This window comes from Vombatus ursinus, unplaced genomic scaffold (genome assembly GCF_900497805.2).
Source record: "Vombatus ursinus unplaced genomic scaffold, bare-nosed wombat genome assembly UNPS02014773.1, whole genome shotgun sequence".
Classification (NCBI taxonomy): domain Eukaryota; kingdom Metazoa; phylum Chordata; class Mammalia; order Diprotodontia; family Vombatidae; genus Vombatus; species Vombatus ursinus.
Window position 1 is genome coordinate 947,146 of NW_020954551.1, and position 25,864 is coordinate 973,009.

The following is a 25,864-nucleotide window of genomic DNA, read 5'->3' on the forward strand; positions in this document are numbered from 1 at the left end:
CTTTTCATGACTGTTTTAGATTTGCTTTAGTGATGCTGGCCCCCTTGCTCTTCTTCCCACTAGACATTCTATCTCTGGGCTCTGGGCATTTTCTCACGCCTGGAATTCTCTCCCACTTCATCTCTCCTTCATGGCTTCCCAGCTAAAAGCCAGGCTACAGCAAAAAGCCTTCGTCAACCCCCCCTCACCACTAGTGCCTTCCTTCCCTCTGCTGATTCTCTCCAATTTAGCCGGTACTCATCGTGTTTGTAAGTAGTTGGTCACATCTTGCTTCTCTCATTAGACTGAACTCGGTGAGAGCTGGGACTGTCTCCTTCCCATCTTTGAATCTCCAGTGCCTTGCACTTAGTAGGTGTTTAATAAATATTTGTTGACATGATTTAACTTGAGAATCTCATGTCTCAGGATCGAAGAGAGACCCTATTTGCCTCCATGTTTTTTATCTAATCTATATATCAATATTTATACATCTATAGATATACAGTGGGGGTAGGGGGTACCAGACTTATATACATACATACACACACACACACATATATATATATATATATATACACACATATATACAAACATAAAGATTGTAACTATCTCTACTCATAAGGAACTTACATTCTGGTAGACTGGTCCTCAGAGGCTACTAGTCCAACTTCCCTCATTTTATAATCTAAGGCAAGGGAGGCCTAAGAAAATTAAATGACTTTTTAAAAGTGAAATATATATGTGTGTATATATATATATATATATATATATATATATATATAAAATACATGTCAACAAGATTTGAACCCCAGATCTCAGACTCCAGTCTGCCATGCTAATTGGCACATGGTAAATGCATGCTTGCCTATTGATTATTCTTCTGTCACTTTTCCTTGGCATAGCTTTTTTTTTTTTTTAGACATTAGATTTCTATCCAAAGTTCACAACTTGAATGCAGGTCTTCTTGATTAAGACCAGCTCTCTATCCATTAGTCTCTCATTTATAATGATATTCCCCTTATTTAAAATAAAAAGCTGGTATAATTACAGCAAATACTTTAGAGGGTCCATCTGCTTTATAACTCTGTTTATAGACCTCCCTCAGTCCTGTTCATGGGAACATAGATTTAGAAGTAGAAGGTACTTTAGAAACCATCAAGTCCAAACCTTTCATTTTACATATGAACAAATTGAGGCACGGAGAGGCTGGGTGACTTGCCTCAGGTCACACAGATAGGTAGTGAGGTCACAAAGTGGCTGGTGATGTGGAGGAGGAGTCCAGAAAGTGAGTTGAGGTCTCAATGAAGTAACACCCGGGCAGGGGGCTTCCTTAAATGGTGCTCTTAGAAATGGACAGTGGAGATGGATTGTGTTGGACATTTCAGCACTAGGACTGCTGAGGCTATGAGCTTCCTTGGGGGTCAGTATAGCCTGTTATACTTGTTCAGTTGTCGCTAGATGGTGGTGGCCATCAGGGTCTGTATTTGGGTGGTAGCATCAGAAATAGAAAGGGGGAGGGGTATGGATGCTAGCAGTATGATCAATATTGTAGAGATGAACCTTCTGAAAGATTCACCAACTTTGACCAACCCAATGATTGATCACAACTCCAGAGGCCATTATTAATTCAATGGTGAAGAAGGCTGCCTGCCTCCTGACAGATTGCAGATGGGCTAATATGCAGCATGAGATACAATTTTTCAACATGGCCAATGTGGGAATTTGTTTTGCTTTACTATGCTTATTTGCTATAAGGGATTTTTCCTTTTCTTTTTTTCCGGTGGGTAGTAGGAGGGAGAAAAAAAATGCTTGATAAATAGAAAAAAAATAAATTTAATTATAAAAATAAAAGAATAGTGCAGAAAAAGACTTCTTAAAGATATATGACAGAGAGAGACAGAGAGACAGAGACAGAGAGACAGAGAGAGGCAGAAACAGAGATAGAGAGAGAGTTGGAGAGAGACAGAGAGAGATGGAGAGAGGCAGAGAAAGACAGAGATAAAGAGAGAGAGACAGAGACAGGATAGGCAGGCAGACAGACACAGACAAATAGAGACTGCTGGATGCTTCAGGGGGTAGAGTCAGTCAGAAAGGTCTTGAAAGCTGGTGTTCTCTAGGGAAGGACTGGATGGACAGGGGAGGAAAAAGCAAGAATCCAGGATAACCCTGAGCTTTCAAGCCCAGGAGACTGGGAGCCACCAGTAGAAATGGTGAAGGAAGCCAGAAGGAGCAGCAGATTTCAGGGAAAGATAATCAACTCCAGCAATCCAGAATATAATTACTAGTGGTCTTTGCCAGCTGTGTTTATAAATGATCAGCATCCAGTGGCTGGAGGTGCAAACAAGTGCATCTTTTCAAGAATATAACCCACGATGGGGGAGGCAACATGAGCCCAAATGGTATTGGTGTCTTGGCCAGCTTAGCCTTGACTTATTTGTTCCATTTGTGATTTTTATTGCCTTTATTCATTCATTCATTCATTTATTTATTTTGGTGGAGAGAGGCAGCAAACTTGGAGAGTTCAGTGGACTAGGGCTCAGATCATGTGGTGGGAAGGGCACTCTGCTCCTTAGTGGGGCATTCTTGGGCAGGCCTCTCACCTCCTTTGGATCTCAAGGTCCTTGTGGGTGGCATGAGGGCATTGATTAGATCCATAAAGGATTTTCTAGTTTGAAGTTATGGAGTCTTATTCAGGTTTTCAATCCTGTATCTCCTTCTCAAGTTACTTGGTTAAGTTAGTTGGCTTCTTGGAGCATGAGGGTTATGGGAATAGCAGTGGAAAGAGCCCTAATTTTTGAGCCACAGGCCCTGGATTTGAATCCTACCTAATACACTTGAATACCCTTCTGACTTTAGAGAAGTCATTGGACTACTCTGGGTTTCCATTCTTTATTGGTAAAATGAGGTTGGTAGGGCTTTCCGAGATTCCTTCTAACTCCAGAATCTTTTATGACCTTGGGAGATATCCTCAGGAGAAGGTCTCAAATGATATAAAGCACTACATAAACGCTATTACTATTAGTGATCTAACATGGTTGGTTTGTGTATTCAATGGGCTGGCCCATTTTGCTCTTGAATAAGTTAGGATATGATCATTTTTATGCAAGTAGTTTCAGATTAATTCTTTCTCACTGTTCTCAGGCTTAATAGATGAATTATAGAATCATATTTCATGACAATATCATCCTCATTCCTACAATGGCCTTCTATGAGATTAACCCTGGTGAGGAAGGTGGCTATTTAAGATTCTTAATTAAGAATCTAGATTTTTGCAGTCCATCCCCTTTCATTTTAGTTTCCTGTTTGATTTTCCCTGGTGTTGTACCAAGTTGCCTTTTAGACCTTTGGGCCTCTGGTCTTAGGGGTAAGATATTGGGTCATCTGGTATTAGATCAGAGAGGTGTAGTGGGAAAGAGACCTGGATTTGGGGTCACAGCACATGAGCTCAAGCCCCAACTCTTCCACTTGTACCTATGCAACTTAGTACTTACCCAACTTTGGGCAAATCACTTGACCTTTCTGGGCCTCTGCTTTCATGTCCTTAAAACAGAGGGGATTGAAATAGATGACTTCTGAAGTCCCTTGAAAGAAAGATAGATAGATGGATGGATGGATGGATAGCTAGATAGAAAGATAGATAGATTGATGGATAGATGGATGGATGGATAGATAGCTAACTAGACAGCAAGATGGATGAATAGCTAGATAGAAAGACAGATTGATGGTTGGTTGGATAGATAGATAAATAGATAGATAACACACTTATTAGGTACTTTCTACGTGCCAAACATTATGCTAACCTCTGGGGTTACAATTAAAAGTAAAAGAGACAATTCTGTCTTCAAGTTTGCATTCTAATGAGTCAGTCAGTCAAAAAACATTTACTAAGTACCTACTAGGTACCAGGCACCCTGCTAAGTGCTTGGGGATGCAAAGAAAGACAAAAACAGTCCCTGCTCTCAAAGAACTTACAGTTTAGTGGAGGAGACGATAAGCAAACAATTATATAACCCTATTAACCCTTGTATAACAAGATACACACGGGATAAATTGGGAATAATCAAAATAGGGAAGTGGGAAAGGAGAAAGACAACACAGAGAGAGGAGCTGGAAAGGGTCCGAGGGTTACACCAAATATGGCTGGAGATGTCCTAGAATTTCCAGAGAGGCCCAGAACAGAACAAAGAAGTCCAAAGAGGGCCAATCAAAGCCAGGGTGGTTCAGGGACCAAGTTCTGTTTTCTGGTGGGGAGGGGGGAGGGGATGATGGCTTGACTGGAATGGAGACAGTACGGCTGGAGAGGTCTTTTCCAGATTTTGATCCTATGGCTATGCTTTCCTGGGTTCTATGAGATGGCTGTTCCATTCAGATGCATCTTGTGACCCTTTAGGCATGAATAAAGAGATTGAGCATGCTTGGCAACAGGGATGAAGCCTAGGATTAGCCTAAGAATGGCTAATGTAAAATGACAACTTACGAGATGAAATCACTGAAGTTGGTTGTGTTATCTTAGATCTAGTCCAACTCCCACATTTTACAGATAAGGAAACTGAGGCCCAGGGTCTCAGAGGTAGGTGGCAGAAGCAAAATCAGAATCCAGGTCCTCTGGCCCCAAACCCATCACTTTCTCCACTGCACCAGCTGCCTCTTGAGAATCAACCTTGTGATGTTCCTTAAATTCCAGCTCCTGGAATGATTTTGTCTTTTGGTCTTCATCAAAAGAAAAGAACTGTTCTCTCTGTCTCTCACCTGTTGTGTCTCTCTGTCTCTCCTTAGGCTGTAGCTACGAAGGACATACTTACAACAGCTCCCTAAAATGGCAGGTCCCCGGCAACCCCTGCATCCTTCACCAGTGCCAGGTAAGGAGCCCAGCTTGAATTTTTAGTCCCTTCCAAAGGAGTTCTTTCGACTCTTTTCAACCACTCCCTTCATGTAAAAGGAACCTACAGTCTTGCATCTCTTTATTGCAACATTTATCAGGATGTTGAAGGTCCTCAAGACAAGTAGGTCTTAGAAACACACAGCTGAATTGTTCGACTTCATGGAATGTTGTTGGGGGAAAAACTCCATAAGATGCATAAGACCTTGGGGAAAATGCAAGTCTTCCTGTGAAGTCAGCATTAGGAAAGACATGAATTCCCATAAGCAGAAAAGAGTTTTTGTTTAAGTGTATATGTTTTCTTTCTTTGATTTAGGATCATTCTGAAAGTCAGCCAATCTGCAAATTGTATTAAATCTAAGCAATTAGTATTCAGGAACCTCCATGATGTCAACCTGCTAGGCTCAGAAACAATCCACTTCAGCCCCAAACTGTTGCAGGGAGACCAAGCATAGCTAAACTGGGGAAGCAGAGATCATACCCCACGTTGGTGAAGTGCTCCAGGCTGTGAGTGTTGCAGAGCTATGCTGAGGGTGATGAAGGGAAATTTTTTTTTAATCTTCATTGAAATGGCCCCCTAAAAATGCCCAGAAAACTCTTCTCTGTATAGGAAAAAGGGCTCTCCTTCCTTTTGAGTGCCGTTATGATCTTAGGGAAAGGAATCTTAGAAGATAAGCTAGTCTAACCTCTTCATTAGGCAAATAAGGAAACTGAGGGAAAGAGAGATGCCATGAATTGTCTATGGTCAGCCTCCTAGTCAGTGTCTAAGGCAGAGTTTGGAATGAGATCCCCTGATTCCACAGCCAAGGATCTACCTCCTTTAGCCTGAGATCGGCAGATTATCTAGAGGATAATCTCTGTGCTCATTGAACACAGTGATATTTGGTGACAGAAAATTTGGATTTAAAGTAGTCCATCCTTGGGAACAAATCACTACATTTGTTAATGATGAGGATGATGATGATGATGATGATGACAATAAAGTAGACTTTTACATGGCTCTTGAAGGTTTGCCAAGAACTTTCCACACGGCATTTCAGGGGCTCTTTTTGGTGCCCAACCTCTCTAGGAGGTGCTATCATTATTATCCTTATTTTCTAAAAAAAAAAGGTTTTATTGCTGTGCTTTGTTTTTACATTATAAATGTGTACGGATGACGCCCACTTCCTGAGAGGTCTCTTGTAACAAAGGAAAACCGTTAAGTAAAACTAATAATACAGTGAGCTCATCTGAAAGTACTTGGCGACATTTCACCTCTGTAGCCCCAGCCCCTACCTCTCTATTAAATAAAAAAAATGAAGAGAAAAGGATTTTCTCGGTCTCTTGCCTCCCACCACATTGGAAAAAAAGACAGAAAAAACCAAATTTCTCGTAATAAGCATGCATGTCAAGCAAAAACAAATTCCTTCAATATATACATATAGACATTTGTATTTGTATATACACAAGTATATAGAGCCTGATAAAATGGCAGGCTGATTGAGTGTTGTTTAGGGGATGGGGGAGAAGGAGGAGAAAAGCTGGGGCCCACTGCAGGATGCCCAAGGCCAGCTGGAGGCAATGGCCCCAGAGAGGAGAGGAGGGCAGGAGAAGGAGGGATGATGTGGGGTGCTGAAGACAGATTTGGCTATTTGTATAAGGCTCCATTCATCCAAACCTATTCAGCATCACCTTTAACAACACTTTAGTACAGATTGTAGATTAAAAAAAGAAAAACAAAGACCTTTCTTTCTTCAAATCTTTTCTCAGATTTTCTCCTCTCTTGTCTCAGTTTCCCTCCTGTCCTATTTCTTCTTCCTTCTCTGCTCTCCCCTTTGGCCTCCCTCCCTTCCTCTTTTTCTCCTCTTCTCTTCTCTCCTCCCCCTTTCCTTAGTCAACTAGCATTTATTAAACACTTGTGAAGTTCCAGACAACACTAGGGATACAATGAAAGGCAAACACAAGGATCGACCCTCTCAAGGGGCTCAGATTCTAACAGAGGAGATGGCTCTCTAATAGTTGTACGTGCAAGCTCTCCACGGTGTACATCTGAGGGAAGACGTGAGCAGTGTGTGTTGGGAGGCTGTGGGGGAAGACTGGGCGAGGACTTTGGTGGAAGGGTGGCTTTGAGCCAGGAGGCTGAGGAGGAGGGAGAGCACCCCACGACTGAGGCACACTTAGTGGCAAGGCCCAGAGTCAGGGAGCGTTGGGATGGAGAGCCACTGAAATTGGTGGTGCGGGTGAGTGATGCGGCCAGACCTCCATTTTGGCATCGGACTAGAGCGGGGAGAGACCAGCCGAGAGGCTATTGCAGTTCTCCAGATGTGAGGTCATGAGGGCCTGAAACACAACAGTAACAGTGTCGTCAGAGGAGAAAAGGGGACATATGCAAGAGACACGAAGATGGAAATGACAAGCCTTGGAAACAGATTGGATATGTGAGGTTAGTGGAGTGAGGCTGCCAGCCTGGGTGACCATGACAGTGGTGGTGTCCTAGATAGTAGGGGAGGGTTTCAGGGAAAAAATGAGTTCTGTTTGGGACACGCTGAGCTTGAGATGCCCCCTCCCTTTTTCCTTTCCTCCCCTCTTGCTTCCCTTCCTTTTTTCCCCTTCCATCCGATTTCCTTTCCCCCTTCTCTTCTGTTCTTTTATCCCTCTGGTCTCCCTTCTGTTCCCCATCTCTCTCCCCCTTCCCTCCTCCCCCTCCTCATTTCCTCATCCCATTATCTTATCCCTCTTTGTTCCTTTCCTCTCCTTTCCACATGGTGATGGAGACCACAACCCCCCCAAACCTCGAACACACCCCCTTGAAGGATTATAGCTAACAGTGGGAAGCAAAGAAATATTCTGTGGCTTGGCCCCCATTGGGGAAATCATTAGATCAGAGGCATCAGGCCTTTCATGTCCCCAACGCTTTTCCTCTCAGGGAAGAGGAGGGCAAGGTAACCTTCTATGCCTGATGTTTCTGTTTCCGCTGAAGCTGGTTGCCAGACTCTTGCCCATTTCCTGCCAGCTGAGCTAGGTAAGCCCTGCTAGTCCTGGGGGGTGGGGGGGTGGGGAGGCCTCCTCACCTGAGACATCGACAGGCCCAGCTGAAGACAGCTAGAAGCTTCCTCAGGGATGCTTCTGAGTCCTCCAAAGGGGGAAAACAAATTTCCTGCTGCACAGCCTTGAGCAAAAGTCTCCGTGTTCCATATTTTTTCACCCTGAATTTGTTACAGATAGTCTAACTATATTCCTTTTACATAACCTCACTGAAAGTCAACCTCCTTCTTGAAATCAAGATTGTCCATTTTCAGGATATCAAATGCTGAAATGAGGTCATGTTTGCAAAGTCCTTTACAAACCAATGTGAGCTCTTGTTATTATCACATGGCTAATTATGGTTAATTAATTGGTTAATTAAGTATGTTTTTAATTATGATTAATGTGATTAATTCCAATTCCCTTTGAAAGTTGTCAGTTGCTAGTATTTGGGCCAGGGGAGAGCGCTTCTTACTATCCCAGAGATCATGAATGCCATCACTTCCTTCCTTGGTGGTAGAAACCTCAGGTTTCTGTGGTCTGGAGAATATTTAGAACTCAATTTACAACTTCACTTGATTGAAGTTTAAAGGTCACTTAAGAGGCCATTAAGAAGGGAACACCCACAGGGGGCAGGTAGGTGGCACAGTGGATTGAGCAACGGCCTTGAAGTCAGGATGACCTGAGTTCAAATCCGGCCTCAGACCAAACACTTGATGCTTACTAGCTGTGTGACCCTGGGCAAGTCACTTAACCCCGATTGCCAAAAAAAAAAAAAAAAAAAAAGGAGGGAACACAGACTAGTAGGACAGTTTTGAAAGTAACATGTAGACTTTATTACCTATTTTAAAAAAGCAAGTGGTATGACATGAAAATTCACAGTTTTAGATTTTCTTTTTGCCTTTTACTTGTGTGTATGGAAATATTCTCTTTTCAGTATTTAATTTCAGAATAAAACTATTTTTTAAAAGAAAATACTGTGGGTGGAGGTGGCTCAAGAATTCCTTTCCCTCTTCTCTTCCCATTTCCTCTGAAAATTGGAAGATCTTAGTGGGGGAGAGGGAGAAGATTTTGGAAGATGACCCTGGCTGCAGGAGCATTTCAATTCATGCTTGATAATCTATGTGGTTGCAGGGGGCCAAATAATGGGTGCATCTGGGTGGGCAGATGTAGAAAATGATCTGGTTCAAATTTGGCCCAAACATATTAAATAGTATTGTTTCATACTTTTCAAAAATGTATTGGTTATCAGTTGATGTATCCGTGGAAAGATAACTGGATTTAGAATCACACAATGTGGCTTCAAATCCTGCCCTATCACTAATCACCTAGGTGGTCTTAGACAAATAATTTTATCTCTCTGGGTCTAAGTTTCCTTGTCTCCAAAGTGAGTGGTTAGAATAGATGACCTGGAATTATAATCAGCTGTTCAGGCCTTGTGCCCCAGTGGAAAGAGAGCCTGGCTTGAAATGCCACCTCCTTATGACTGATGTGGCTTTGGGCAAGTCATTTATTTCCCCAGGTCGCACTTTCCTTATTTGTAAAATGGGTGGGTTGGACTAGATGACCTCTAAAATTCCCTCCAGGTCTAGAGCTATGATTCTGTAATGACACCTGGCATGTAGATAGGAAATGGAAACCAAGAGAGGTCAAACAACTGGCCCTCAGTCAAATAGATGATAATTATATGAGTCAGGAGTCAAACCAGCCCTAGAGCTCCATCCACTGCACTGGAGTTTCTTAAACTTTTTCCACTCGTGACCCCGTCGGTGCTTAAACCAAAGCATTATGGATCTCGACCCACAGTTTCAGAAGCTACATGCCTCTAAAGTTCTTTCTATGTCTAAATCCATGTTACCATGAGCCAATGAGACACACTTCTCCTGGTTTAGAGAGGTGACTTTTTTTTTAAGTTTCATTGATTTCTTTTTCATCAGTCATTTCCAGATATCCCTCCTCCTTCTGTAACATAAGCTTTCCCTTATAACAATGAAAAACAGTCCAGCGAAGCTAGTTGATGATTTAATGGCCTTTTATTTTTCCAAAAACATGGTGACCAGATTATTTCATAACTTTAAAAACAAATGTATGAGCACATGCTTGCAACACCCAGCACCCATCTTCCCCTACCTCTACCAAATGGAGGGAGGGCTATTCCATCACTTCTTGGAGATCATGATTTGGCTTTGCAATTACTCAGATGTTTTTCTTCCTTTTGGTGTTGTTTATAAATATTATTATTATTATGTAATCATAAGAGTGATTCATTTAAAAGGATTTAGCAATGAATTGCTCTTCAGCTAGACTCAGAGGAGAACTGAATTGGGGGAAAGGAATTAGACTTAAGAGCATCACGGTAAATATCACTAAGTCCAAGGAGGGAATTAACGTTGACAGGAATTGGCCAATGGGATCAATTTTCAGGATTTGACCTTGGACTTATGAAGCAATCCCACCCATTGGTAGATGACCCGGGGGAAGGGGACTGGTGTCCTCATTTCTGCAATAGACCCCTTGAAATGACTAATTCCTGCAAGAGCTGAGGTCCTCTTCAGGTAAGAATTTAGCACAAAGGAGAGCTTTGCCAGCATTAGTGACTGGTTCTATCACCCAGCAGCCCAAGATGGCAAATACTCTCCAGGGAGAACTCTGACTTGATTGGGTCGTGGTCCTTTGTTTTTCAGGAAGGAGTCATAACCAAGGCGGAAATGCGCTGTGTGGTTCATTGTAAAAATCCTACCAAGCAGCAAGGGATGTGCTGCCCCACCTGTTCAGGTAATACTCTTGGGAAAGAACAAAGTCAAAGCCATGCCTGGCATGGAGGCACCTCTGGGTCCTCCATCCCCCAGGGCTCCAGGTTACGTATTACTAAACAGTATGAGGACAGTTCTTTTGTCCCAAGTCCTTCAAATCTTACCTGAATGAAAATCTCTTAGCTGTCCTTCCTAACATCACTTCCCAAGCAGTGTGCTGCACTGATGGGTTTTACATTGTTCTAATAGAACCCTAACTGCTTTCTAAGAGAAAACTGGACAAAAGATTAAGCTTCTGGAATATTAATTGTAACAACAGCTAGCATTTATGTACTGCTTTAAAGTTTGGAGGGAAGGAAATAAGCATTTATTAATTACCTACTGTGTACCAGGTGCTTTACAAATTTTATCTCATTTAATCCTTAAAACAACCATGGGAGGTAGATGCTACTTTTAGATATCTACTTTACAATTGAGGAAACTGAGGCAGACAGAGGTTAAGTGACTTCACATAGCTAGTGAATGTCTGAAAACAGAATTGAACTCATCTTTATACAGTGTCTGGCCTGTGGCAGACATTTAATAAATGTTCTATCCACTTCACCCCCTGTATTAAGACTTGGAGCACAGACTTGGAGCACAGCCTCCTTAATCTAATTACTATCATTTATTGCCTATCTCTGCCCTTCACCGGATTGGTGTAGGAAGGTGATTCTCCAGGATATGCTCATATTTTAAGTGGTTATTGTTGTGTTTGAGGAATCAAGATTGTTAACTGAATCTTTAGTTGAGCTCTGTTATTGTTTAGTCCTGTCTGACTCTCTGTGACCCCATTTGGGCTTTTCTCAGCTAAGATACTGGAATGGTTTGCTATTTCCCTCTCCAGCTCATTTTACAGATGAGGAAACTGAGGCAAACAGGGTTAAGTGACTTGCCCACATTCTTCCAGTTAGGAAGTGTCTGAGGACAGATCAGAATTCAGGAAAATGAGTTTTGTCATTGGGGAACTTTGTCTTGGTTTTGAGATTCTATAATTCTAACCTGAAATAGGTTGTGTCAGAGAAATTTTCCAAGGCAGGATGGATTTCTGTTCCTTTGGATTTTTCTCTCTCTCTTAAGCAGAGATGCTCAGAATTACAATGATATAATTAATACACTTATCTCTGTCAGGTTTGTTCCCCAAATTCAAGAGTATTGAATTTTTTTTTCTATCAAACTAGGTTAGGGCAATCTGGGCTTTCTCCCAAGATGTCAAAATCTAGATGGTGATGATAACATTTGAACTACTTCATCAAGTGGAAACAACCTTCTTGATGTCTTTGTTTTGGTTTTGTTTGTTTATTGGGTCTAGACCTATCATTTCATTTGTTTAGGGAGCTTCCCAGTGGAGAAACTCCCTCCATAGATGTAGGTCTGCTCTTCCCCTTCTGAAATTTATAGGCTTAGAGACATGCCAGGGGCACAGAGCAGAAGGTCTATGACTGGTTCAGGGTCCTGTAGGTATCAACCCTGGGCTTTTTGGCTTGAAGCCAGCCCAGCACACTGTGGATTATGTATGCTCTTCTTAGCAGCCAGTTAACACCACTTCTGATGATGGATAGACTCTGAAATCCCAGTACCTGAAAGCCCAGTAATTTTGTAAGGGCTCTGGGAAAGCCACAGTGTGGGCAAGGAACAGAGCAAGGTCTAGCCATGGAGGGGTGCAAAAGCATCATGGCACAGGCAGAGGTAGTGTTGAAAGAGCTGTAGACTTGAGTCAGAATACCTGGATTCAAATCCTACCTTAGTCACTCACTCCTTATTTGACCATTGAATCTCTCTGGACTTTCGTTCCTACTCTGTAAAATGAGGCTTGACTCAAATTGATTCACCTGTGATCTGTGAAATTAAAAAATTATAGTTAAATTAAAATTTTACCAATTTAATTATATTAGATTAAATTAATTATAATTATATAACTATAATAAAATAAAATTAAAAATATATTAAATTAAATAAATTAGAAAAAATAAATTTAAGTTTTAAAATATTTTAATTAATTAAATAAATTTTTATTTAACCATATTTTGTTAACTATATTTCAATATAATTAGTTTCCTTGGTAATCCTCTGTATTTTATTTTATGCATTTAAAAACATTATTCTGAGAAAGGATCCCAGATCCTTTGTCATATGTTATATGTCATAGGTTTCTCCAGATTGCCTCAGGGATCCATGACACAAAAAAGGCAAAGAAGCCTGTGTTGAGATGGTCCCTGAAGTCTCTTCTAGCTAGGTTTATGATCCTATGTCCTAAGGTGTGAATAAGGACGCTCCCAGAGAGTGAGTATGCTTCCTCTTCCCACCAACCTGTCTCCCCATGGTCACCCTCTCAGGGAACCCTTCCTTGGTCTATTCCCCATTTTTCTGCCCTCCCCTCCCCCCACCTCTTTCCAGAAGTAGCCTTTTTTAGTTTCTCCCAGTGGGTGTTTGGGGGCAGGTATCTGGGATCTCACCCACCTGAGGCTCTGTGTCCCAAAGTCTCAGGTCTCTCTCCCAACTTCTCAACTGAGTTTATCTTAAGGAATCACTCTGAGCCATATTCTCTGGTTCCTTCCCCGGCACTGAAATTACTAGCTATGGCTCTGAGAATGCACACCCTAGTGATAAAGAGCCCTGGAGGAGGTTTCTGAGTCCCCCTCTCCCAACTGCAACTTCCTGCACTTCAAGCTTATCAGTCTAATGAACAAGTATCAAACACCCAGCCCTGAAGACTCCCCGAGGCAGACAAACCAGATTAAAATGTAATTGGGAAATATTTAGCTAACTAACTAAAAATAAAATAAAACACAGATAATATTAATATGTGGTTTTCTAACTCAATCTGTAGTCTGCAGTGATGGTAGGTAGAATTCAGTGGCCTCTGTGTCTGTTAGAGTTTGACACCTAATACCTAGAAGACAATCCCTCCATTGGCCCCTGGGTTTGTCCGAAGTGATCCAGGCCTGGGGGTCTGCTTTCCACTCTGGGAGGGCCATTGGTACAAATTAGTTTTGAAGGAATGGTTGTAGCTTTCCCGTGTTTCCACAAATCCCTTAGAACACACACACACACACACACACACACACACACACTCCTGTTTAATATTGCCACAACCAAGGATGGTGATGAGGAGAACAGATGTTTGCTGAAAACAGAGACTTGGGTCTCTAAGTGGATTTAGGGTAAGCTTTCTACTCTTCTTCTGCTGCTGTACAGTGCAACAAGTTGGACCCAGGATATTTCTTAGCCTGGATTGCATTTTAGCTGGCAGGCAGGTCATCTGAAGGTCAGCGGGTTGCCCTAGGCTCTCTCTCTATCCCTCCCCTGCCCCCTCTGGCAGTACTTTAAAAAGTCCCATTAATTTTCTGAAAAGGATTTCCAACATCTCCAGTATCTTTTCCCTGCTTGGGCATACGCCATGGGGTTTGGGAATGACAGTGTCTTCTTGCTACCATGTTCTCCATCTATATTGATCTTCTGCAGGGCAGGGCTCTCTGGGTTCTAGAGGACTTCCTCTTAACCAGAGGAAAGGTCATCTCTTAGCACTGCTTGTAATTGGATTGGGTTCCAAAGAGCTTTGTGTGAGGATAACATGACTTTGCTGGTTTGGAAACGCAAGTCCTTATTCAGTGTGTGTGTGTGTGTGTGTGTGTGTGTGTGTGCGTGCCTGTGTGTGTGTCTCAGCCTTGTACATTTCAAATTTCTCCCATCACATTTTTAAGGGGAGGACATTAAGTCAGGTCTAAAGTACCCTTTTAATTCCCCACATCTCATTCCTTTCCATTTCATAGTATCATAGGATGCTTGTGAAGCCAGGCAGAGAAGAAGAAGTATTAGACTTGAAGTCAGGAAGACTTGAATTCAAATCCTCCCTCAGGTGCACCTTAGCTGTGTGACCTTGGACAACTGTTGGCCTCAGTGTTTCCTCATGAGTAAAATGGGAATGATATTAATAGGACTCATCTCTCAGGGCTGTTGTAAGGATCAAGTCAGATAATGTAGGTAAATCACTTTTCTGGCCTTAAAGAGCTAAATAATTGTCAGCTATTAGGGCTGTAGGGAACCTAGAAATCACCTGCTCTAAGCACCTCATTTCAAGGTTAGGCAACTGAGGCACACAGAACTTGTGTCTTTTGTAAGGTCATACACTTAGTGACAAGGCCAGGATTCAAACCCACATCCTCTCCCTTCAAGTCTCCTCTGAGATTTTTGTCCCCTCCACACTCTCCTCCTCTGCTGAGGACTCAAAAATTGTAATTGTTCCCCTTTCTCCTCAGTTGATTCCCCCAGCCCCAAACCTTTGAGATACTTTGTTCCAATGTAGATTCGTCTGGTTTTATAAAGGAAAGATTCTTTGCCATAGATAAGGAGAAAGTTCTGCTTTCCCCCATTTTTTCTCTCATACTTGACAGTTGCTAGAGCTTACTTTGCCCTCCCTCCAATTACCTTGTATTTATTTTCTATGCAGTGGGGGTTCCATGGGCACTTACAGAAATCATAAGCCTGCCTCTTGTTCTTTTGTTTCTGGGAGAGCCTCCAGGAACCAGGGTTATGTGTGTCTCTTTATTTGATAAATGTATCTGAGTCTGCATGTATCTAATGCATCTCCAACAGAGATGTTGTCTCCCGCGATAGAATGTTAGCTCTTTCACTATAGGGACTGTTTCATTTTTGTCTTTGTATCTCTAGCATCTAGAACTATGCTTGGCTGTATAGTAGGTGCTGAGTAAATGCTTGTCAATTTATTTATTGTCTTATTGATTGTTTAATTGGGGAAGAACAGCAAAGAAAGTGGATGAGGCAAAGATGCATCCTTCAAATCTGGAGGACAGCGTGAGTAGGAGTCACGCCTGGACTAACGTCTTCATTCCCTTTCAGGATGTGTCTTTGAAGGAATTCAGTACCATGACGGGGAAGAGTTTCAGCCTGAAGGGAAAGGATGCACCAAGTGCATGTGTATTGTAAGTACAACCCAGGGTCTTTCGAGGGGTTCCTTCCCAGGCTGTCTACCTGGGAGTGTCCTGCATGGGACTTTTCTGTCTGCTCTGTTCTCATTCCCCAGAATCTTCATGTAGCTTTGTGATTTGGAGGTACTGAGGGTGTGCATGTCAGTGTTGTTGCCATTATAGAGCATCATATCATGATTGTTCTTTCAACCCCAATGTGAAAGGAGTGTTCTTCTCTTAGGGGCCTGAGAAGACGGGCCAGAGTTGGAAGGTACGAATTCTAGGGCCCTGGTGCCTTTTCTTTCCTCTGTAAGGAACCTCAGAGGCCATAAAATCTAACCCCCTCATTTTTAAAGATGGGGAAACTGAGGGCCAGAAAGATGAAGTGATTTGTCATGGGCTTGAGGCAGTTATGCTACAATGATAGGCTGCTACATGGTGCAGAGTATAGAGCACTGGGCTTGAAATCAGGAAGACCTGAGTTCAAATCCTGCTTTAGTCACTAGCTATTTGGCCCTGACCAAGCCACTTACTTTTTTGTACCTCAGTTTCCTCGGTTTTAAAAGTGGCCTCTAAGGTGGTTTCTGGCTCAAAATCTTTCATCTTATGACACTATAGAAGTTAGGGGAAGCTCCAGCTAGAAGTTCAGAGTTCATGACTGGGGACAAGAAGGAAAGAGTCACCACCCCTGATAGACAGAAGAAGCCAGAATTTAGGTACCCATGATTATTGTCATCATCATTGTTAGAACCAAAACTGTAACAAGCAGTTTCTGAATTTCTGTCCCAAGGGATAAAGGGCAATTGCAGGGAGATCTCATGGGGGTGCAGCTGTCGGGGCAGGGGGAGGGAAGGAAACTGGTCCCGGGACAGTACGAGTGTCTGAAGGGGAAGGAAATATAGAGGCTGTCGTACCAACTGTTGTATCCGTGGAGTTGGGGAAGGCAGAGGAGGAACTTCTCCTCCCTGTATGTTACTCTTAGCATTCTTTAAACTTTCAGCCCTGGGCCAAAGCCCTAGTCTCCCCACCTTAGTCCTAATTCTGGTTAGGATAGAGAGACAAAAACCTTGACACAGCTTTGTTTGTTTTTTTTAATTAAAAATTCTTTATAAGCATTTATATAGCCTGTACCCGCCACTGTCTCCTCCCCAAATGAACATGAAAAACAAACAAATAAACCTCATCACAAAGATGAAGAGTTGAGCAAAACAAATCCCCACCTTGGCTATGTTCAAAAATATCTATCTCATTCTTCATTTTAAGTTCATCACCTCCCTGGCAGGAGATGAGCTCATCTTCAGGTTTCTGGATTTGAGGTTTATCATTGCACTGATCAGAGTCTAAAGTCTTTCAAATTATTCTCCATACCATTGTTGTTGCTGTAGAAATTGTTCTCCTGGTTATGCAAACTTCCCTCTGCATCAGTTCCTAGAGGTCTTCCCAGCTTTTTCTGCAGCTGTCCCATTTCATTTGGCACAAAGTATTCCATTGCATTCATACACTCCAATTTGTTTAGCCATCTTCCAATTGTAGGATACCACCTCTGCCCTTAGTTTTCAATTTTTGGCTACCACAAAGAGTGGGCATAAATATTTGTGTGCATGCCAACCTTCTTCCCCTTCCTTTGATCTCTTTGAGAGTTGGTCTGGTAGTGGTATTGTGGGGTCAGAAGGTATGCACAGCTTGGTAACGGTAAGAGTAGAGTTTCAAACCAACCTAGAATGGCTGGACTAATTCACAGCTTTGTCTCAGCCACATCGATTGTTTTCTTCTTTTGTTATCTTTGCCAGTTTGAGGCATGGGAGGTGGAGTTTCAGAGTCGATTTATTTTTTTTCCCAGTATTAGTGATTTGGAGCATTTTCATATGGTTGTTTAAATCTTGTATTTTTTCCTTTGAAACTGCCTGTTCATATCCTTTGGCAATTTTTCTATTGGGGAATGGCTCTTACTCTGACACATCATTGGAGAGTTTTATGGAGGTCTTAACATTAACAATAACAATGACAAAATGGACATAAACCCCAGGCAGCAAGAGAGAAAAATATCAGTTCTTGACAAGCTGTTCAAAATGTCTCTTTAATCCCACCGAGTTACAGTAGTGACTTAGCAAGATCGTATTTTTGAAAAGCTTTTAATCTCTACTAATAAAGAGCAGACTGTCTGAAGAGGACTTGTGCCTTGGTAATGCTGCTTCATATATTAAAGAAAACACATAAGGGGTTTTAAGATCTGAAATTCATCAGGCCTGAATCACATGTGGGTCCTCATAAATCACTGGGGTTGTCAGGACTCTGTCAGACTCTTCTCCACCCACCCCCCACCCCCAGCAGAAAGATCCCAGAATAACATAAACACAGCAGACCAAGGTCAGGTCTTACAGGGAAGGAGAGAGGGTAGAAGGGAGGAGGCAAGAAGTCTGGAAGGCAGGCACTGAGGAAGAAAGGAAGGGAAGGAGGGAGAGAGGGAGAAAAGAAGGGAAGACAGGAGGAAGAAATAAAGGAGGGAAGAAGGAGAGAGGGAAGGAAGAAAGTAATAAAGGGAGGAAGGAAAGGAGGAAGAGAAGAAGAAAGGAAAGAGGGAGAGAAGGAAGGAAGGAGGAAACTAGGGAGGAAGAAAGGAAATAAGGAGGGAAGGAAGAAGGGAAAAAAGGGAGGGAGGGAGGAAGGAGAGGAGGAAGGGGGAAGAAAGAAAGGGAGGAAGGAAGAGAAGAAAGAAGGCAAGGAGGAAGGAAGGTAGGGAGGAAGGGAAGGAAGAAGAGAGGAAGAAAGGAAAGAGGGAGAGAAGGAAGGAAGGAGGAAACCAAGGAAGAAGGGAAAAAAAGGAGGGAGGAAGGAAGAAGAAAAGGAAGGAGGGAAGAAAGAAAGGGAGGAAGGAAGAGAGGAAGGAAGGTGCGGAGGAAGGAAGGGAGGATGAAAGGAAGGTAGGGAGGAAGGAAAGAAGGAGGGGAGAAAGGAAAGGAGAAAGAGAAAGAGGAAAGAAGGGAAGAAGGAAGGGAGAAAGGAAGGGAGGGATGGAAGGAGGGAGGGAAGGAGAGAAGGATGAAAAGGAGAAAAGGAAGAAAAGAGAGTAGTCTAGGACTAAGTGTAGGAAAGATGTTTGTTCATTTACTCATCTAATCAAAAAGCATTTCTCAAGTTCCTACTATTTGTTAAGTTGCATTAAATTCAATGGAACAGTATTTACTAAATGCTTATTATGTACCAGGGTTGTGATAGATGCTGAGAATACACAGACTAAGATGAAAGTCTCTGCCTTCAGGGAGCTTACATTCTACTTAGCTATTCTGTTAACAAACAAAAGTCATTTGGCCCTAAAAGAAATGGGAATAAGCCTGTTCAGGCTCAGATGCACTGATTTTTCTTTGCTTTTCTTCTCTTAGGGAATAAAATTAGGCTGATTCTATCTAATCAGGCAGAAGGCGTTTTATTTAAGCTACTTCCCTTGGCTATATGTTCCAAAGGACAAACAGTCATCTGTGCCATATCAACAGTTGACTTTCCAAATAAAGATCATTTCTCAATCTAATTTACCTGGGGATGGCAGGCTTTTTTTTTCTTTACTGTTAATGCTTGGATTATGTGTCAGAAGTAGCATGATTGCGTGGGCAGGAAGGACTGGATTCAAATCCTGCCTTTCAGACTAACTTTCTTTATGACCCTGGGCAAGTCACTAAATCCAAGGGCCCTTGACAACTAAGATTGAAAGCTATAGGCAGACAGTAATTCATCTAGACATACCTAGGTCATTGCTAGATTTTGAAGACAATTCTTTGCTGTGTCAAGAAAGACCTTGTGTATCATACTTCTCACAGACTTGTAGTGCCCAACATTATTTGTAACCATCAAACCATATTGGGAATGTTTGTAACCAGCATTGTGATATTCTGTAATTGTATTGCTAAAAAGGAATTACTGACCTAATTAATAGACTGTCCCTGAAAAAAAATAAAGCTACAGGCAGACACGTTGCTCAAATGCATCAGTAGAGGATGTTTCTGAGTTGAGATTTCCCTATCAAAAAAGCCCCCAAATTCAGAAGGTGTTGAAGTGAATGAGGAAGTCAGGGGCAGTTGTCAGCTATCCTTGAGACAGTTCTTTGGAATTATGTAATTTTCCATCTAGAAGGAAATGGAGAGCTCATCTACTAACCTCTTGGCTTTACAGTTGTACAAATGATGAAACCAATGATGCTCTGAGCAGTTCAGCGACTCACTGGGGATGAAACAGCCCCCCACCCCAGTTGTCTTTCTATTACACTCTGCAGCCTCAGTCTGGGTAGGGCTTCCAGACTGGAGTCAGATCTGTCTGGATTAAAATCCCACCTCAGACACTTAGGAGCTGTATGACTCTAGGAAAGTGTTACCCAGTCTGAGTCTCAGTTTCCTCAACTGTAAAATGAGAGGGTCAGACTCGATGTCCTCTTAGGTCCCTTTCAGCTCTGCATCTATGATCCTGTGTAGCTAAGATTCCCTTGAGAGTTCTGCACTATAAACTCCTCACAGTCGTCTCACAGGACGATTGGCACATAATCGGCACTTAATATGTGCTTGAATGAGTGAATAAATGCTTCTCTTCCTCTTAGGATCATTGGGGCTTTCCAACCATTGAGTCCAATTCCTCCTTTCCTTTATTTTGTAGATGAGGAAACTGAGGCAGACAGAGGTTAAGTGATTTGTCCAGTGTCACACAGCTAGTAGGTGTCTGAGGCAGAATTTGAATCCAAGCGCTCCATACTCCAAGCCCAGTGGATCTACCAGCTTATATTGCCCATAAAGCTAATCCTGTTGACTTTAATTGAGCGATTTCTTAGCTTCAGCCTTTACTTCAAGGGAAAAGATGGGGAGAAAGTAGAGAGTTCTTGGGAAGAGGGGGAATGAGATCAGGAATACAGTCATTCATTCACCTTCCAAGTTTCCTTTCTCATGCCTTCATATGAACACAACCAGGTTCTTAATTTTCATAAGCACTTTTTTTTCTTTTGATGTAGCACATTTGAAAGGGAGGTTTTGGCAAGCCAGGGCCCTGATGGCAGAAGGGTAACCATGGAGACATGGAATGCAGTGCTCCCAACTCCCAACTGGGGTTCCTCCTTCCTCACGTAATTACAAAATCTCTGTTTTGTTGGCCAGGGTTGCCCTGACTGTAGGCTCGAGGGGCTCTGGCATGTGAGGTATGTGGGAGTGTAGGGTGCCCTCATGCTGAGGGATCCAGGTTTTACCCAGGCCTGATGGCGCGCAGAACCTCCAGCTGAGAAGGACAGGAGGGGTGCCTCAGGAGTCCGAAGTTGCCAGGTTTCTCTGTGAAAAGGAAGATTGGGTGTTGTAAACTTGCCTATAATCTGGGCAAGAAGGAAAAAAATTAATTTTGTTCACTTTTCTCTGGCGTTGCCAAGGTAGGGACTCACTGAAAAGAAAACACCTGACCTTGAGTTTATTCAGGCCCCATATGTATTTAGTATCTGTAGATTCCAAATGGGATAGCAGACAGGGAGCCGGCCCCAGCTGCTCAAAAGATCTGCATTCCAGCCTCTGATTGGCTGTGTGACCTTGGGTAAGTGCCTTAACCTCCTAGTCCCCCCAGTGAATTCTCTAAAATGGTAAGGTACAGAACAGGTGCCTCAATAGAGGGAATTTCTTGCCAAGAATCCCCTACCAGTGAAATCCTAGGTTCAGGCCCCCAAACAACAACAAAAAACCATTTTGTAGAGATATCATATTTGGTAGAATGTGAGACTTTGAATGGGATCAGGAAAACCTGGGTTCAAATCTTGCTTTGGATAAGAGTTCTAGGCTAGTCACCTGATCTTCTTGAGCCTCAGTTTCCTCCTTTGTAAATTGGGGATGTGATAATAGCGTTTACCTTACAGGAGTGTTAGAGATACAGATTGGACCTGTGATTTCATCAGTGCAGAAGATGGAACTTCTTTGACCAATGCAGGTCGTATGTTATAGCCTTACTTGGAATGCTGAAAGGTCAATTAAGTGACTTGCTCCCAGTCACCTCGCCCCAGCACATGTTAGAGATGGGACTTGAACTCAGGTCCTCCCAGCTGCCATGTCAGCTTCTCCAGCTCCCACACCACCCTGCCTCTCCTTGCACATAGAAGACAGTGATGATAGAGTAGAGCAGTGCACAAATTGTACAAAACCAAAAGCACCATGGACGGATGAATAACACATTAATTAAGTACCTGCTCTGTGCCAAAGACTGGGCTCAAGGGGGGGCAATGATGAACAGAAAGATACAACAGTCTCTGCCCTTAAGGAGCTCCCATGCTGACAGTGGAGACAGCCCCCAGGGGAGGTTTCAGCATCCCTTGCTTCTCAGAAAGGAATGCTTTGAGCCCACTTCTGGGATGTCTAAAAGAGAAACCTGTCACCCACTGTTACTTTCACAACTATTTAAGATCAACTCATGTTTTTTTTTTTTTTTTCCTGATTTGTCATTGAATGGTCATAGTGAATAGAGCTCAGGACTTGGAATCAGGAAGACCTGATTTCAGATTCTGCCTCAGATTCCTACTAGCTCTGTGACCCTGGACAAGTCACTTAACCTCCCTCTGCCTCAGTTTCCTTATATGTAAAAGTAGGATAATTATAGCACTAACTTCCCAGGCTTATTGTGAGAATAAAATGAAGTAATATTTTAAAATAAACTTTCAACCCAGAAAGCACAATATGATTATAATCATCATCATCATCATTATTGTTATAATTATTAGTACCAGGTTTGAAATGGTTGGTGTAATCACTTTCAGTACCAACTTTGGGACCTGACCTTCTTCCAGCTGGAATGGGTAAATATATATTGTTGATCAAAATGCCAGTGAGGCACGGGGCCCAGATTCACACTGGTTCAGGTAGATGTCACTGAAGCAATTCAGGAAGCCAAAAATTATTAGCTGCTTTTAGAGACTCCCATAGCAGGAGACCTCCTGCCCTCTGGGTCCTATCTCTTTCAAAATGGTCCTTTTCAGAGTATATATGTGTGTGTGTGTGTGTGTGTGTGTGTGTGTGTGTGTGATGTATTGTCATGACTCATTTCTAACATATAGTGGGGTTTTTTTTGTTTGTTTTTCCTTGGGTCAATTTTTATTCATTCCCATTGTTCATATGAGCAAACTTTGTTTGGTCCCAAGGTTAGCATGTGGTAGCATGCTAGGGACAGAATTCGGAACCCTACCTGATTTGTCTCCAACCTTCCTGCCTACCCTTATCTCGTCTCCCCTTCATAAATTCTACATCATAATAAGACATACTGTGTTTTCTGGGTCTACTTGTCATAAGAGCATTTCTGGCCTTCCTTTATTATCTGTATTTGCTTAAGACAAGGAGGTCACGACATTAGCTACAGCTCTGGTGTCGATGGCTAGTCTGCAAATGCCAGCTGTATCCCCAGCGTTTACTGGCCGGTTTTTTATTTTACCTGATATGGATCTTCCCCTCATGCTGTGAGTTCTTTGATGTATAAATCATTACCTTCCCATTCTAAAATTTCATTGGAGGATGATGTAACTGCTGATGGATCCAAACCTATAGAGCGCAGTTTAAGACGGCTCGTTCTTCTTTGTATATTGTAGGCTTATGCTCTGAGCATATAAGAAACTCGTTTTTACATATTCTACATGTTGATAAGTATGGTTGGCAGCAATATCTGTCAATGAAATCTTGAACAATTTCTGTCACAGTCTCTGACTTCTTTTCTGCTTTCTCACGCCTCTGTGCTTTGGCCGGCACCACCTTCTTGCTGGGAAGAAGCTACCCACTGCCTGAATCTCCATCTGTGGGAGTCTCTTCATTCCTTCAAGACCTAAGGCCTCCATGGGGCCTTTTCTGAAATCCCTTAGGCAAAAGTGACTTTACCCATTCCTGGCTTTCTCTTGTCTCTACCATATGATCCTTATTTACGTATATGTTAGGCTCCGCCCTTTCCCCAACCCCAATTCAACTGTAAGCTCCATGAGAGCAGTTACTGTGCCATTTTTTCCTTCAGTTTCGTATCCCTATCAGGAGCACAGTGTCTTACACAAAATCCAAAACTATGATTTCAAGGATGTAGGGAGCTCCTGGTGTGGAAACTGTTTCCATTGATGCAGATGGCAACTCCTCAGTACTTTAGAATCCTAGAGAGTTGCCTGGGGCTCCTGAAAGGTTAAGTGTTTTGCCAGGGGTTGCCCAGGAGCTAATATGTGTCAGAGCAGACTCTTGAAGCTAGGCTTCCAGAGTTCAGCCCTCTATCTACTATGCCACAGCTACCTCTTTTTGCACATAGTAGGTCTGTTGAACTGAATTGGTCAGTTGGGTTTGCAAATCATTGCCCATCTCTTATCCCATTGAGTGCTCACAACAAACCTGGGAAGTCAATATTATTACCCCATTTTATAGATGAGGAAACTGAGGTACAGAATGTTAAGTGACTTGCTTAGGGTCACACAGTTCTTAAGTGCCTGAGGCAGGATTTGAAGACATGTCTTCCTGACCCCAGGTCTAATGCTCTATCCACCGAATCACCATAGCTAACCCTACCTTAAATTACAAAAGCTGTTTATATTGTTGTCAGAGTCATATCAAGAAGCACTGAGTACTAACTTTCTATGAGAGGCAGAGTGCTTATTGTGGACAAGGTCAGGGCTTAGGTTCAAGTTTTGCCTTTGATATTTACTATCTGTGTGACCTTGGGTAAGTCATTAGATTTAAAGTGCCCCTGGTAGAACCCTAAGATTATGAATTGCTCTCTAACCCTGTGAGGCCACAACAAACAGTAACAACAACAAAAACCATTGACATTACATTAAACCCTTTACAAACCTTAAAGGGCAATATAAATGCTATTATCGTCACCGTTATTATTATGGGGATGACAACGATGATGCTACCCAGAATCCAGGAGCGTTCAGGGACGGCCTACACTACAGACGTTTTTGAAGTGATGGTTTCTATCCCAAGAATGAATCACGGCATGTTTCCTGCAGAAAACTGACTCCTGGTTAGAACACATCCTCACTTCTCTTTGGCCTGCGCATCAGCTTCTTTTTCCTGTGTAAGTGAAGTCTGTGGGCTCCATGCCTCTTTGTTTCAAGATGAACCTTGTATGTAAGGGTGGGGTGGAAGTGAGCTGGACTTGGACAGCACAGAACAGGATCTCTCAAATTTACAAGGCTTCTGACCAAGGTAGCGGTACAAGGTACTTTGTGCTCATTAATACCGAAGTATTTTAGACTCCTTCTGCTCGGTGTGCATGTGAAATCACTTACTGCTGGGGAACGGGACTTACACATTTGTAGGATGCAGTTAAAAAGATGGCCAGTGTTCAGTCCGTAAAAGCAGTCAAATTAACTAGCCAAGATCAATTGCTTTTGGTGACAAAGGTGCATGGTAGAGAGAAGGCTTCCTCCCTCCTTCCTCCCCAATAAACCTGGGTTGTTAATGGACTGTCTGTGATAAAGGGGCTCCACTTTATTGGCTCCTAGAAGCCCTGAAGTCCATAAACACCTTCGTTCAAACTAATAGTCTAGTAAAGTCAAAGTGCTGTCTCCTAGGGAAAAGGAGCAGTGGCAGAAAACTTAGAGGAGAGAAGAAAGAATAAGGGCACCTATATCCTCCTCCCAGGCCTTTTCTTCTGTCTCTCTTTGCTTTTCATTCTTCCCTTCCTTCTTCTTGTTTTGCCTTGATTTCTCTAAAGCCAGCAGGGAATAGAAGAGATGGAAGTTAGAGTGGATGAGCTCAGAAAGGGGCATGGTTTTGTGTCCAGCTCATGTTGCAATCACTACAAATTGCTTTGCAAGGAATCTCTATGGCTTCTCTTGGGATAGCTTGTTTGGAAAAAAAATGCCTCTAAGCTTTGACGATTCCCCCACTTTATTATAGCAAGGGAGAGTAGCAGAAGTAAGCACCCGTCATCAACTGGAAATATCAAACGCAGAGACCAGAATCTGATTCTCCCTTTAACACTGATTGCACTTAGATGGTGAATATCATTTTAGGGAAAATCTTCTTAGCAAATGCAGAGATGTTCTGCGATTTCTGTGGTGACAGTTTGGGACAACAGACTAAATGGCAAGCCTATTACTGTTGCATTTTTCTTCTTAAAAATGGAAAGGTGGGTCCTTCCATCACTTTGTCTTCTCTTTGCTTATCTGCTGAATTTATGGAAGTGCCCAATGATCTCATGCTCCTTAGCTGTGGAATGTCAGGACTCCTTCCTTCTTGGTGCAAAAGAGAGGAGTCTGGTGGCAGTTCTTTGAGCAATTGAAATGGAAGGTTGAGTGATTGGATAAGGAAAAA

At 42.5% G+C, this 25,864-nt stretch overlaps 1 protein-coding gene across 2 annotated transcripts in view; it reads left to right on the forward strand.

The window, feature by feature from the left end:
- BMPER (BMP binding endothelial regulator) overlaps positions 1 to 25,864 on the forward strand; it is a 289,084-nt gene that overhangs the window by 81,221 nt on the left and 181,999 nt on the right. For both annotated transcript variants that reach the window (XM_027863683.1, XM_027863684.1), the window contains exons 4-6: positions 4,756 to 4,838; positions 10,546 to 10,636; positions 15,514 to 15,596. In XM_027863683.1, coding sequence (XP_027719484.1) covers positions 4,756 to 4,838; positions 10,546 to 10,636; positions 15,514 to 15,596 — 257 coding nt within the window. The remainder of the gene's footprint in view (positions 1 to 4,755; positions 4,839 to 10,545; positions 10,637 to 15,513; positions 15,597 to 25,864) is intronic.